At 32.5% G+C, this 16061-nt stretch overlaps 2 protein-coding genes across 3 annotated transcripts; one reads left to right on the top strand and one right to left on the bottom strand.

Annotated features, from left to right (window-relative positions):
- Positions 1-2629: 2629 nt before the first annotated feature.
- LOC120258019 (protein indeterminate-domain 7-like) lies at positions 2630-4482 on the top strand. 2 transcript variants are annotated; one of them, XM_039265355.1, is made up of 4 exons: positions 2630-2849; positions 3134-3263; positions 3389-3785; positions 3865-4482. In XM_039265355.1, the coding sequence occupies exons 2-4, from the start codon at positions 3134-3136 to the stop codon at positions 4382-4384; spliced, it is 1047 nt and encodes a 348-aa protein (XP_039121289.1). In that variant the 5' UTR covers positions 2630-2849; the 3' UTR covers positions 4385-4482. The 2 variants fall into 2 exon arrangements, with proteins under 2 accessions (XP_039121289.1, XP_039121290.1); XM_039265356.1 differs by lacking the exon at positions 2630-2849 and having other exon boundaries at positions 2876-3263.
- Positions 4483-9875: 5393 nt separating this feature from the next.
- Positions 9876-14085, bottom strand: LOC120258841 (protein HOTHEAD-like). The gene is made up of 6 exons (XM_039266288.1): positions 13861-14085; positions 12978-13329; positions 11446-11756; positions 10920-11305; positions 10256-10824; positions 9876-10160 (listed from the first exon to the last, which is right to left on the bottom strand). The coding sequence occupies exons 1-6, from the start codon at positions 13928-13930 to the stop codon at positions 10115-10117; spliced, it is 1734 nt and encodes a 577-aa protein (XP_039122222.1). The 5' UTR covers positions 13931-14085; the 3' UTR covers positions 9876-10114.
- Between the last annotated feature and the right edge of the window lie 1976 nt (positions 14086-16061).

Genomic DNA, 16061 nt, shown 5'->3' with positions numbered 1-16061 from the left:
AATGGTTAAAAGTGAGTTCTTTTTAACATGACTTTGTGTCATTTCTTATTATTCTATTTGTTTAAAGGTAAATTTTTTTATTCAGTTTAGGTTAAATAAATTAAACTTCTAGAAACGATTAATAAGTAAATATTTAATTTAAAGACATTTTTTAGATTTATTTATTTAAATAATAAATTATTTATTTTTAATTAAATCCAGTGTTTTAAAATACTCGACAAAATTATCATTATTCTATGAGATATTTTTTATGAATCCTTATCTATATTAGTGGATTAAGGCATATATCTTTTATTTATTTATTTATATTTTTTTATAATTGTCTTTTGATTTCAATAAAACAATGGTTTATTTATTTTTATAAAAAGCGATAATTTATTAATTTTAAAAAAAAAATTCAACTATTTTTAAAACCTTGGGAAATATGACCAAAGAAGTGATGTATTTAACCATAAATTAAGTAAAAAATTTCTTAATGAGTGGCCAGGATAAGTTATTAGTAAGTCTTATAAATGAGTGAGAATTTCATGAAGGAGATAATTAAGTGATGCTATGGAACAAGCGCCTGCAATGGTGGAGTGTTCATGATGGAAAAGGCTCGTGCATGAATGCCACGTGAATTATATAAATTAAACTTTTGAGATAATTAAGCAATCAAGATTTCTGATCATGCTACATGACTAATAGTGTGTGAAGAGATGATGAAACAGATGCGTGTTATTTATTTGTTTTATTGGTGTGAACCTAGCGAGCATTAAGGCAAAAATTGTGCGTGGGTGCATCATGGTCATCCTCTTTCTAAGTTAAACTTTTCCACTACTATACAAAGCTGCCAACACTAACACATTTAGGGTTTCATAAAGTAATATTCAGACATTATTTTGAAGGTTCAAAGTTCAAACAACTTAGTGAGCCATTTCACTTATAATAGGGAAGCATCTTGTGCCTTCAAATTTATCTAAACAAATTTATTATTTAAAAATATATATTTGTTTAAACTTAAATATTCAAGCTTTGGCAACATAAATTAAGTTTTTGTTTTATATGTCAATCTAAACAAGTTATTGATTGTTCAATTATTGAAAGTTTTTAAGAGTTTTTTTTTATTTTATTTTACAATTGCAGACGAGTCAAATATTTGGATAGATGTGGGTTGGTACCATCAATTTATTTAACGATCTCCACTCTACTGGTTGAGTTTGAACTCATTTTTGCGTTAAAAGATATTAAAATATCTAGATGATTTAAATAAAATGATGGTGGTTGGTTATTTAGATAAATTTTCCAATATAAAGCTCTTTGCTTATATAAGTCGTAATTTCTCAATTAAAATGAGTAGAATTTGTTATTGGTGAACAAAGCATTTCTGTGTACAACTATGATTAGAAAATAATTATAAAAATATCAAGTATCTCTTGCGTTCTTTTGATCATAGCGGGATAGGAGAAAGAGGTAATGACATGGAAATCTATCTCTTTATATCAGTTTCCTTTTAACTAACACATGAATATGTATTCCCAAAAATGTTTTGTATAAATATATAAGTAAATCTACGTTTTTATAGAGTATATTACAATTTACCACCTTTATAGTACACAAGCTCTAATATTAACTTCAAAAAGTTAAAATGAATAAAATTAAACCATTGAGTTTAAAAGCTTAGAAAGACAACACTTGTTTTACGAGATATGGGTTTCTTTCCTGATGCTTTGCATGAGTTTATCCATTTTATGTTTATTTGTTCCAACTTTTCATGACGGTATGGTTTTCTAAACAAATTGAGATACGACCATTTAAAACTTTAGTTTTTCCCTTGTTCTTTAATAAAGATAAGTCATATGATGTTTTTAACATATAAAAATATCTAGTGTTAAGAACTTAAGTGTGTGATCAATAAAAAGTTCATAGAATTCAAAACCTACAACTCAAAAGCAGCAAGAAAACAAAGTAAAGAGGTGAGAAAACTAAAAAAAAACTCTCACGTCTTCTTATATTATTATACATAAAAAGATAAATGGAAGAAAAAAGAAAAAGTGTATCCATAATGTGCAAAAATTTTATTTATTTATTTATTTTTATTATTTTCTCCATCTCATTTTTTATTCTTGTCTTTCATTTTCATCATATATAAATTGATGTTTGAACTCACATCCTTAACATGATATATTTGATAAAAATATGAAAATTTTACACATAGAATTTGGTACCAATGAACAGAGAAGTGAATTTTTTTTAACATTTTATTTAAAAAAACACACTATACTATGGTGCAATAGTAAAGAAGAAGCAATGTAAAATATTATTTTCTCTATCTCATTTCTTATTCTTTGTCTTCCATTTTTAACATATGTAAATAGATATTTGAACTTGCATCCTTAACATAATATATTTGATAAAATATGAAAATTTTACACAAAAGATTTAGTACCAATTAATGGAGGTGTGATTTTTTTTTCTTTAATATTTTATTTTTTTAAAAAACTACAGTATTGTGCAACAGTAAAAGAAAGCAATGTAAAATAAGAAACAGTGGAGAGAGAGAGAGAGAGAGAGAAAGAGAGGTGGAGGTATTTCCCTTGTTATATTCTAGATAAGGGCAAGGAACAAAACAAAAGACAGAAAGTGCATCATCAGATGGAAGGCTTCTAGCCTTTGCCTATTCATGAATGTGAGGAGGATTTCACTCTTGTTTTCTTCCTCTCTCTTTCTCTTTCTCTCTCTCTTCACTTTCCCTTCTTTCACTACTGTCTTTCCTCTTGGGAAGTTTGAAGCAACAAGAGATTAGAATTTCTAAGTTTTATATCATATGTTTTGTCTTTTATTAGACACCCATTCAGATTATCTATAAGGTACTTGTGCTTGTGTTAGTGTTTTTCTTCTTCATGCTCTTATTTAATAAGAGATATATATCAACTAGTGTTTATGGTGCAGTTCCATTTCCTCCCATAAAGTTCTTTCTTTTCTATCATTCTTCATCACATCTTAACCCTAGTGGCACTAGCACCAATTATTTCTTCTTCTTCTTCTTCTTCTTCTTCTTCTTCTTTATTTTTAGTTTCTAATCTACAATTGTGTGCTCTTTGATTTGGATTACCACCTTGATATATATATCATTTTATATACATCCATATAGATGATCATCAAAGGTTTGGTAGAAGAGGAGAACGTTAACAACATGGCAAACATGTCAACAAGTGATCCTCAACCAATTACTCAAAGTGCTCCAGCTGCCAAGAAGAAGAGAAACCTCCCAGGAAATCCAGGTGATGTTATAATTATTTCCCACATCTCCAAGTTGATTATATATATATATATATATAACTCTATCAACATCTTACCAAGTTTTAATTCTCATTTTAATTATTTCTTGAACCTGTTTACCAAACAGACCCTACTGCTGAAGTGATCGCTCTTTCACCAAAGACTCTAATGGCGACAAACCGGTTCATATGTGAGATCTGCAATAAAGGCTTTCAGAGAGATCAAAACCTTCAACTCCACAGAAGAGGCCACAACCTACCATGGAAGTTAAAGCAAAGACCTAACAAAGAGGTGAAGAAGAAGGTGTATATATGCCCGGAGATCTCATGTGTTCACCATGATCCTTCCCGAGCTCTTGGTGATCTCACCGGAATCAAGAAACACTTCAGCAGAAAACATGGTGAGAAGAAATGGAAGTGCGAAAAGTGCTCCAAGAAATATGCAGTTCATTCAGATTGGAAAGCTCACTCGAAGATTTGTGGCACCAAAGAGTATAGATGTGATTGTGGCACTCCTTTCTCGAGGTTCAAAAAAAATTTATTTTAGTTTATCTTTATTCTTTTTCTTCTCTTTATAAAGAGTCCCTGTGGTTTGTGTTTGCAGGAGAGATAGTTTTATAACACATAGAGCATTTTGTGATGCATTGGCTGAAGAGAGTGCAAGATCAGGGATTAATAATAATCATCATCAACAACAACAACAGCATCAACTTCTTCTTCTATCTCAACCAGCTGCATCTTCATCATCAACACTAGAGATAACAACTAATCAGTTTCATGGGATTCAAGAACTAAATCCATGGTCATTAATGAATCATATAGAGATGATATCTGCTTCTGCAGCTTCACCTTCTCCTTCTCCTTCTCCACACTTGTCTGCAACTGCATTGCTACAAAAAGCAGCTCAAATGGGTGCAACAATGAGCAGTACTAGAACTCAAAGCCAAATGGCATCTCTATCTTCTTCATCATCCATTGGAGGAGGAGGAGAAAAGGTTGTAAACAATGGAGGTGATGGCATGACAAGAGACTTCTTGGGATTGAGAGCCATCTCTATGCACAGTGATATGCTCAGCTTGTCAGGGTTAGACTCATGCATGAACTCATCTTATCAGAATGTTTGAGGATCATTAACTTTGGTTCAATGGTATGTTTGTTGTTTTTCCTTCTTTTTTATGCTTACAAACATGAGAGGATTAATTAATTATCTTGCTTGCCACTATTATTTATTGTCTTGTTAATTTTATCACTGCTGTTATTTTTTTTTTCATTTTTAATTATATATATATATGCATTTATAAGTTTGAAGAACCTATATGACTAGATTTTGAGTGAGATTTGTTATTTTGAAGTTAAAAATATATAGACCAACTAATATAGCTAGAAAGTAAAAGCATATCTTTACTTAATACAAAATGGGTTTCTTTTTTTACAAAAAATTGTTTGTAATTTTGATGATTATACATATTTATTTGATGGTGGTAATATATTTATATATATACTAGTTTAAAATTAGGTGACGTTCTATATATAGAAAACAAAAGAACTAAAATGTTGTGATAATTAACTACTCATTTTGAGCAAACATGCATGTGTGTACTCAGTGATCAATCAATCACAACACTGTTTGGTGTTATTATTTTTTCTTAACAACAAGTCATATGCACATTGTTCAATATTTAGGCTACCATACCAAAAACAATAAGAAAAACACATTCTATTTCTTAACTCTCAGACAAGAAACCTTTCAGTGAAGATGTTGGTATTTCTGTTCTCATTAACTTCATATTCTATAATTTTGATGACATTATTCTATGTAACAGAATCTTGTAATTTTATGATAAGGTTTTGATAAGCCACACAACATAATTATACCAACAAACTTAATTTGTTCATGAGCTTCGTAACAATGTATTTTGTGCTTAATTGATCTGATAATAAGCTAATACAATGATAGAAACACACACACTCACAAACACACACACACACTCTCTCTCTCTCTCTCTCTCTCTCTCAGTGTGTGATTGTCTAATATTTGTGCCATGTCTACCTTTTGTCACGTCTGTGACATTAGCTTGTGGGTGGGGTGGTGGAATGTCGGAAGCCCATCTTTCTCACTTACACTCTCTCTCTCTCTCTCTCTCTCTCTCTCTCTCTCTCTCTCTCTTTCTCTCTATTTATATTTATATTTACATATATGATATATATATATTGATGGAATATATATATATATATATATGGATCATATACATATATATATTTATGATCTCTTTTGTCTGTCTCTCTTTCTATACACTGTCACTACACATGGCAGTGAAGCAGAAAGAGAGAAGCATAACTTTAATCTCTTGAATCGAGGCAAAAAATACCAAGCATCTTATAAAGCAAGTGAGAGAGAAAGAAAGAGAAAGAGAAAGAGAAAGAGATGCATGAAATTAAATACTTTGTAGGCAATGCATGGTTGACAAAAAGAGTTTGTAGTGGTACTAGTACAAGTAGGGATATCCTTCTGAATATTAAGAAAAAAGTCACAACCAATAAGCAATGCACACTCACTTAAAAGTTTTTCATATGTATATATATATATCTATATTTATATGACTTCCTACAAGTCTTTCTTGCGCGCACAAAGAAAGCTAATCATGATAAACTTTGCATGCAACCATACCTTTATATATATATATATTTATTTATGTATGTCTTAGTAATGTGGGTGATTTTTTTAATAATATTGAATGTACGTAGTGATAAAATTAACTTAGAATTAAAACAAAAACCATATTCCCTTTCTTTTTCTTTTGCAGCAGCACGCCATGTGAGATTCATGTTCTTTCTCTCTCTGATGATGTCTCTCAAGTTATCTTTTTTAGTTTGTCTAATTATTTTCATGTACTTTTTGTTTGGTTTGGAAGTAATAAGAGATTTGTGCAAGTTAAATGTTGAGTATTATGCCAAGCATTCTCATCAAACACTTAAAATTTAGTGAAAAGAATATCTGAATATCTTCTTCAACTGAATATATATATATAGTAGCTCTAGTTTCTTTCATTTTTGTTTAATTATTTCTAATTTTTTATTTGAGGCCAGTTGAAATATATAATTAGTATTGTTGAGATGCAGTATCTCATGGAAATATATATATATATATATATATTACTTAAACATTGGAATTCACTTATATATTCCTTCTTGGTTCTTTCCAACACTGGATCACAATAATTAAAAGTTCTAGAAATCAACCAACCAAATCAAGAGCAACATGCAAACACAAATTAATATATAAAACAGTTTCTTTTCTTGATAAGGCATTACATCATATTATGGTTAATTTCCCCACCTTCCTATATATTCATTTCTTCTTCAAATGAGAATATTATGATTTATTTATCTTTTTACATATTCAATCTCTAAAACAAAGAAAATATTTTATATTTCCATTTGATATGCATAAGTTATTAGAAAAAAAAAAATATTTACTTTTATTTTATTTTATTTTTGAATAAACTATCTCTATAAAAACTTATGCAAAATAAGGCAACAAAGCAACTGTGATTTTTACATGTCTTACTTTGTGTTTGAGGAGGTCTCGAGGTTGATTCCACCGAGCATGTCTAATAAAAAATATCTTGTCGTTAATTTGTCGATTATGCAAGATATCTTGTGTATATGGTATGTAGTATGCAAACTATTTATAAAGTATAGTTCTAAAATTTGTTGTTATTGATTAGTAAGTCAATAAATTAATTAAATAATAAAACCTCAATACAATCTCATTAGTAATAACTTTACCCTTTTTCTTTAATCACTAATAATAATAATAATAATAATAATAATACATTAAATTCGGATCTCAAAACACAAAAAACGACCTGAATTAAAATTAAATGATGGGCAAAATGAGGGTCCCGGATCAAACCAGTTGGCAGACATATTGACAATTGACCATCTAAGTTAGCCACTTAATTTTTATTTGGGTCCCACTTATAATAAGCAGAGGTTGCAAAGATATACTTAAGATGGGAAATGTATTCATAACTTCAAAGACTCAAAACAGCATGACATTGATTCATGACCAACCATACAAATGATATTCCCATGTCCCTCTCAACACCAACTCATTTTGTTTCCTTATCATTGCATGCCAAAAGATTCAAAGTTTTTCTCATTAGAATGTGACCATTAATTAATATTAATTAAAATCAATATTTTGCATTGACAAGTGGTTTCAAATTTCATTTTTATATATGTATTTTTTTTATAAAAAAAAAAAAAAAGCAGAAAGATCTACTAGTTTATAATAGAGATGTTACTATTTCATCTGGAGTAGTCTAAAACCAGTGACTTCTAAGAATTAAAATATTAATATTATAATTTAACTAAATAAATTAAATTTTGTGAATAAAAAGTAGATGGATTAACCTTAATCTAATTACAAAATTTTTTTTATTGCCTTTTATAATAAAAAAAAAAAGTGAAGTTTTATAACCACCTCAAATTAAATCACGTGATTTGAAAAGTATCACTGGTTAATTTGTACACTCACTCATGTGACAATTTGTTTTAAGTAGAATTAGATTTACTATTTACTATTTACAATTTTAAATTAACTGTTCAAGATAGATCTTTATCATAAATCAATTAATCTATTATAATAATAGTTAATAACCTTTTTTATCTACTCTTTTCTTAATTAAGGGACCAAAATAACTATAAAAAAAAATAGTTTACTTATGAACAATAATAGTTCCTGAATTTATCTCTATTTTTTTCCCTTATAATTAATCTTCATAAACAGAACAAACAAATGTGGTTCTTTCACTGTCTCTCATTGTCCTTGAAATATGATGAAGGTGGAAGAGGGAGTCACAGACTCACAAGAGAAAGAGAGAAAGGAGAGCTTAGGATTCCTTTTGAAAATTAAAAAAATTTTAAAATTAAAATTAAAATTTTAAATTTAAAATTTAAAATTTTTTTTTAAAAAAAGTACCCATCGTTGTTGTCTCTTGCTGGCTCACAAGAGGGACCCCAAAAGGAGCTGTGAAATGTACCTCTCTCTCTCTCTCACACACACACACACACACACACACACACACATCATGAATCATTTTTGGAGCTCCTCGTGAACCATTATTTTGCAGGCTAAGTAATGCATCAGGACTTGTTTTTACATATGCTTGTCCCACCACCTCAAGTTAAATTTTCCCTTTTGGATTTTGACTCCTCACCACCCTTTTATGTCAAAACATATGTTCTTTTTATTTATTTATTTATTTATTTATTTATTTGATTTCACATATTGTTTATCCATATTCAATTGCATTTAAAATAAATAAATAAATAAATCACATTTATTCGAGAGTAACAAAATATTACATATATATGTATAGAAATAGAACATATAGCAACACATGCAAAGAGCAAGGAAGATATAATAATGAAAGAAAAAAACCAAAAAAGAGTCCGTTAGCTAAGAAATTGAAAACTTTGATCTAAATAAGTCACCCCCATACAAACAATTTTTATTTTTTCTTTTTCCTTTCTAATAACAATTAGTCTTTAAAAAAAATATACATTATTATTGTAGAGTTATTTATAAAATTGATAAATGAAATTATATTACATTCATGCATGTGACTAGAGATGCCAGTTTAGCTGGCTTGTCTGATTGAATCCTTGGAAGTCATCATTCCTTTGAAGGATTCTTGTTTTGGGGTTCAGAAAAAATGCTATAATTTGCTCTGGAGGGGGCCAACTTGTGATCTTCTGAACTGACATCTGAAGCTTTGCTATTTCAAAGCTAGAATGAGTGTTCCATCTACTCAAATTTTCTTTCTTTGTTTTATTTCTTTTTTTTTTTATTATTTTATTTTAGATTTATCAGTAACATACTTGATAATCCTCAGCAGTAGTTAGGATGGTGATGTTGAAGGATCATTAATAAAACAGACTTTATTATATATAAACAAAATGGTAGTTTTGCAACAACAGGAAATATTAACAAAATTAATGTTATAAAAGTAATCTGCTATAAATATTGAGAGATTGATTTTTAATGCACGTGGTTTATCTATTTTTTTCATATTGAGAGATTGCAATAGTATATCAATTTGGGTGGTTGTTAGTTTGAGATGACATAACTTTTTTAATGATACATAATCTATATTCATACTAAAAAGTTGCAAAGGAGTTTGGGTCCCAATTTAATTTTAGATTAATTGTGAAAATTTAAATGTTTCTCAATAAGTTTTTGAGAACTAAATAGTATAATTCTTTATTATTGTTTTATTATAAAAAATAATAATAGTAATAAAAAACAACTAAGTTCGGCTTTATTACATTTTAGGCATCTTAAAGTGAACATTGATTGTATATGGTTGATGAACATCCCTACTTGTTTGAAAGCCAAGTTAACCAATGAAAGAGAGGTTGAGAATTTGACTTAATATAATACAAATACATAAGTTACCATGCCAGCACATACAAAACAAATTAACTATTGTTTCACTTTTAGATTCATCATTAATCTTCTCAATAATCATTGTAGTAGTTAATATGATGATATTTGAGTTCCTTCAAAAAATATATATATATATATAAATAAAAAGACACCAGCAATTATTCAGATAAATCTAATGCTGATGAAATCACAAAGGATTACAAGCAATCTCACACATTAAGGCATAGTAGAAACAACATCACTCTCAGCATATCTATCTATTAAAAACTACAAATCTATGAAGGAAGGTACTGCACTAACATCTAAATACTATTTCATGCTTGGACCTAAATACAAACAAAATTCACTGCAATATAATCATATTCACTCAATAACATTAACAATCCAATCTCTTGCATTATGGCTTTCCTAGCCTCTCCGTTGAGATCTTCACCCCCATGTATCTGGCCATTCCAAATAACAAACAAAGAGTTTCTGATTATAAATATATATATATCTGATAAATAATTAAAATTGAGGCTCATTTCAGTGCTCATACCTGCCCAACATCATGACAGTTGCTTGTGGGTTTGTACCGGGGGAGCTGTTGAAGGTGGAACCATCGATAACGCGTAGATTATCAATGCCGATAACCTTGTAGTTATTGTCAACGACCTTTCCTACATGGCATCCACCATGGTAGTGCCAGATTGTGATCACAGTGTCCTTGCAAAACTGCTCAAGTGATGCAGTGTCATTGGTGTGTTTCGGTATGAAGTTGACGTTCGCTTTGACACTCATGTTGAGCAACATCGCCTTCGTGTGGAAGTTGTCTTCCGCGAGATCAGCAAACTGCTCAGTTTGTATGATCTTCTCGATGGTTCGGATCGCTTCAACACACCGCTGGAGATCAGCAGGATGGCTGAAGTAGTTGAATGTAATGGATGGATTGGAATTGATATCGGTGTTAATTAAGGAGAGATGACCAGTGGAGAGTGGGCCGTCGATCTTTTCTAGTATGAAGCCACCTTGGAATGCCTCCCGGGGAATTTCGTGCCTAGTTCTCACGTACTCTTTGACGGCATCTAGGCTTCTCTGTCTGGGAGGGATTGTGGAGAGCTGCCCAATCTGAAAAAAATGTGCAAGAATAGACTACCATCAAGTCCCGGAGATAAGGAATTTGAAAGAAAGTAGGGATATATGGGATAAAATTAGCATTAGACCTCAGCAGACATGATGCCGTGATGGCACTGTATGCTGTCAGACGACTGGCCGAACCCATTACTGGCCTCAATAAAGGCGCCAAATTTTGTGATACCAACAGTCTGGATCAGAGATTGTTCAATAGGCTTCTTGGTTGGTAAGAAGATGGCATTCATGGGATTGTCAGATAATCCTTTGCCTATATATTCGTTGTGGAGGATCACTGGGATGTTCAGCTTCTTGAGTTCATTCTCCGGTCCGATACCACTCAGCATAAGCAGCTGGGGGCTGCCTATAGTGCCAGATGATACGATGACTTCACTCTGACTATTGGCATTGATGAAAGCCCGGTGCTTCTCACCAAACTCATCCATGAACAGCACTCCAATTGCCTTCGGCCTTCCCCCTGTCACATTGAACTTAATCAGAATAACTCGGATGAGCACAATGTGTCTTACTTTCATCTTGAGATGTGATGAAAAAAGTGAAGATAGACTTCTCCTATCAATTTAAATCCAACTGAATAAGCAGCTTTAGAGCAATTGCCTCTGGTATCGAAGATTAACTTTTGCACGGTTGCATGAAGCAAGACTCTCAGGTTCTTAGGGTTCCCAGCAAGAAGAAGATCAGCAGCAGTGCGTCGGAAGCCATGCTCATTGAAGATAGTGCCCCCAACCTTCGTTCCATAGATATGGTCAAATGTATATCCATTAAATGGTGAGATACCGGCTTCAAGAAGCCCATTTTTAAGTGCAACCTGCCATGGTGCCAGTTTGGGCCAGTGGACTATCTGCTTCTCGACCCAAGGGTATGACTTATTTACTAAATCAGCATCCCAACCAGCTTCACGCACAAAGCTACCAAAAACAAGAGGAGGGAAATATAGGTATTTACATTCCTTAAGCGATAATATTTAAATAAAAAATGATTGAAATGGTTAGGCTATGCCAAGAATTCTGTCAGCAATTCAAGCAACTTCTAGAAAGCATGTGAATTTTGTTCAGTGATCATCAATCAGAATGCTGCAAGACTTAAAAAAATTACAGATCTGGTTTGATCACAATTCAGAAGTGACAGAACAATTCAGCACATAACTGTGAGACACCATGGATCAAGAATACGCATTAAAAAAATATTGGCCCTGACAGCCGCTCCTTTCTAAAGTTTCTATTTCCAGTTATGGCTTTAATGAAATTCAGTAGACAATCTCAGCTGTTGGACAGCTTCAACTATTAGGAATTGAATTGACAAAACAAAAAACAGAAAAAAAAAATATTAAATAAGGGCTTGTAGGTCCCAGAAACAATAAAAGCACTGTTTAATTGTTTCTGAGTAGAGAAGCATCGTGTTAATTGGCAAACCATCTTTCAGTGATCCATTTCCTGGTCGTTCATAAAGTCCTTTCTAAGGCCCACACATTTAAGATCAACATAATTTTAGATTCTTTATTACTAAAAAGACACATCTAGTGCATTGACACTGGGGTTGTCAGTTTACCAACCTGATACCACAAAACTAAATTGCTAGATAGGCACCAATGCTCTCTTAAGTTTCATAAAATAAGGACACAAGCTTAAATGTTGGACGCCAATCCCAAATGCCACATTCTCATTAATGGAACATCAATTATTCTTAGTCTAGAGTGTGATAATATACCCATGGAAAATGACATCTATTATCAAGATACCATCCTTTGTCATATTAATCTGGTAACTAAATATATTTGTTTCTCAAAAACAAAAAACTATATATATGAGAATCCTCAAAATGAACAAAGCATTTCCAAAATCAGCAGTTTTATATCCTTGAATAGTATCTTCAAATATGGAGACAAAGATAACGCACTCAAAGAAGAGTAAAGCAAAAGCAAAACAAAAATTACACTTCTCCAGAAGTGATTAATGAAACCTTATTCTTCAGATGCAAAAGAAAAACAAACTTGCCTAACGATAATGAAAACAAATTTGCCTAAATGTGCCCAAAGAACTATTGTAGGAGAATTACCAATTATGCAAGCAAGGCATAGAAAGATGAAAAGTAATTGACTGACAAGAATCAAAATGGACACCAACACATACCTATGGCTGGCTCTTGTGTAGAAGCCAGCATTGATGCAAGTGCCTCCTCCCAAAACTCTGGCTCTGGCATTGATGACCCCATCAGTGGAAATGAATGGTTGAGAGGCTGATTTGGGGGAGGTGTCCGCAAGAGATATGTGGAAGTTCTGCAAGTAGGAGACATTCAGATTGCCATAGGGGGAGCCACCCCTCTCCAGCACCAAAACATTGAATTTCTGAGAGAGAGTGGCAGCAAGTGGGCAAGCAGCTGTGCCTCCTCCAACTATAATGTAGTCATATGCGGGTGCTTCTGTTGATAAGAAGCTACTTGCTGTTCTCAGATATGGATGCCTAGATTTGATGAACTCCTTCCCTGCAAAATTATATGTTCTTTTACTTCTTTATAACCCATTTCCCTGGATCCAAAATATTTCTATTTACATATTAAAAAAAAAGGAAAAAATTAAGAAACTAGAGAAAACTTTTGGTCAACACTAAGACAGTGATCATGTATTTGCTAAACTTAGGGAGGGTTAAAATTTTAACCCAATAAAAAAAAACTTCTGGAAAAGATAACAGCAGAACCTTTGTTTGAATTAAAACTAGGGCCCTTTGAGGATATAAAAGAAGTGAATTTCTCAAATATACCCTGTCTGAATCCCACACTGGTTAGGAAGTGCAACGGGAATGAATATTGCTTTGAAAGGAATCAAGATTTACACAACCCAAACAATCATCTTTCTCAAAGGAAACAACTCAAATACCAGTTTAGAGGGAACCAAAGAGAGAACCATGATAATGAAGGACCACTAACTAGTGTAAACAGTAGGCACTCATAATACAAAACAGCTATCATAAAGAGTAGCAGGAAATAAGCACATGATGAAATAGAACAAAAAAGGACCTTGAGATAGTCTAACTATGCAGAGTAAGAGCAAGAAGTTGAGAGAAAGCTCCACTTTCTTCCAGGCCATGGGAACAGAAGAAACAAAGTCAGTGTTGTACCTCAAATCCAACTTATTCCTTATCACTACTCCTGCTTTGACCTGTGGATATTTGTAGGCGAGGGAATACAAAGCAGGGGCCAATACGGACTTGCTGTCTTTAAGAGAAGAGTGACCCACAACAGCTCAGTCATTTATTCTGACATAATGCATGGTTGGTGTAAGAATTCTTCACAACAAAAGAGAAGCGCTTCCATAATCCCTTCAACTAACTACCACAAGGTCTCTAGGCTAATAGTCTATTCACAATCCTAACACGGGCAACTACTTGAGAACTTTAAAGAGGATTTAGAGTTCATGGAATGCCATCATTTCACACTTAAAGTGGTTTCACTGACCATTTGCTAGTTTGGCAATCAGTGCACAATTAATATTATGAATCAGTGCACAACTAATATTATGAGTTCCCCCATGTTCAACAGTTGCTCTCGTTATTTTAATATATCTCTCCTATCATAAAATGCGTCATTTGCTTAAATTCTCTCTCATCCCTCCATGACTAGTGATGCATAGTTATCTTCATAACGAGTTTATTGTACTGAACAAAAGAATCGGAGAAATGAAATTAAATTATAGAGACTATGACTACATCAACAAATGATACTTTCTAGGAAATCGTATCTAAACATGTTCTTCTCCTTGCCTCATGTATTACTGAATAGTTACTGATCTTATACCTAGTTACCACAACTCAATATAACAACAACTGCACCACCCTAGCACCATCAATTTGCAGCCCCATTCAAGGTAATCTCACAAGTCTGACAACCACCTCAGACAACTCTCAGAGGAGAAACAGATGTTACAATTGCAACAACTAACAGTGTCCATTCATAGATCACCAGCCACCTGAAGTCTGTAACAGAGGAAAGGTCAACTGCTATCCCAGTATTATGGCAGTAAGGCCCGTTCAACAAATACTCTGAACCAGCACCCTTCTCTTCCCAGAATGTAATCAAATGTCCTACAAGCTTAAGACTAACCCATGTCTAATATCTACCTCAGCACAGCAATTAGCATTGAACTGAGCTTTTGTTGTTGACAAGGTGCATTTTGCATACATTCATCTTCTTGGGGGTTTATGGGTTTAGTCATTGAATAGGTAAGGGACACCCACAAGGGCCACAAACCTCTCCATGGCATGGTATTTAATAAGGAAGCCAGAGAAAATAAAAGTGGAGGTAGACAATCTTGTGAATATTGTAGTAAATGACTAGATGCCTCCTACTTATCTCTTCCTCTGTCAATTTACCTCTGCCTAAGAAGTAAGTGGTGGTGGGTTATTTATGAAGGTCACATGGGCTTGTAGCATAAATGAAAATAAGACATAAGGACAGTGAAGCAGGTTAGATCTAGGGTAATATCATGCTCATGGAAACTCTAGGTTTCAATTAGTTTTGAGACATGGCTTCAAATGGAAGGGAAGAAAAAAAGATCATAGACTGTAAAACATAAAAAGAAAAACATACAAGGATCAGTATCTCTCACTTCCCGAGATGTTTCCTGAATCTTATCTCTGACAACGAATTCACATATATTTTAAATACCAACTAACAAGGTTGAAAAGGATTGACTAACCTTTTCCCACTTGGTATTTTAACAACAACCTCAAGTTAAAAGAATCCCAGCCTGGAAACCCATTCATGACAGTCCAACTCAAGGGAAAGAATTGAAAACCTTGTGGCTTAGTAAGAACCAGATATGTGTTCACAGTTGATTGCACAGTCTTTTTTTTCTTTCTTTACATAGGGAAAAGCGCAGTCCTTTCTATTACAATTGTTAACAGGTGGTTAAAAGATAACTGTAATTATCTTATCTTATCCAAAAAAAAAAAAAGCAAGCAAATTATCAAAGAATTTGATATAAGATGAAATCACAAAATCTCTGGCAGCTTCGGTTCAAATCAGATTGAAACCCACAATTGATTCAAAAATGTCCAGTTATTTTTTAAGCATCTGAATGAGTCTGAGTGCCTAAGCACTGAGCATATTATGAGAATTTCAAAGGCTGAAGCAATCACAAGATGAAATTATTTTACAAAGAGCATCTTTTTCGAATATCATATCAAAGACAAATAGTTTAGGCCTAAAATTTGCAAGAA

The sequence above is a fragment of the Dioscorea cayenensis genome, chromosome 4, assembly GCF_009730915.1.
Source record: "Dioscorea cayenensis subsp. rotundata cultivar TDr96_F1 chromosome 4, TDr96_F1_v2_PseudoChromosome.rev07_lg8_w22 25.fasta, whole genome shotgun sequence".
Taxonomy (NCBI): domain Eukaryota; kingdom Viridiplantae; phylum Streptophyta; class Magnoliopsida; order Dioscoreales; family Dioscoreaceae; genus Dioscorea; species Dioscorea cayenensis.
The sequence above is the reverse complement of the archived record's forward strand: the minus strand, read 5'-3'. Positions and strand labels throughout refer to the sequence as shown.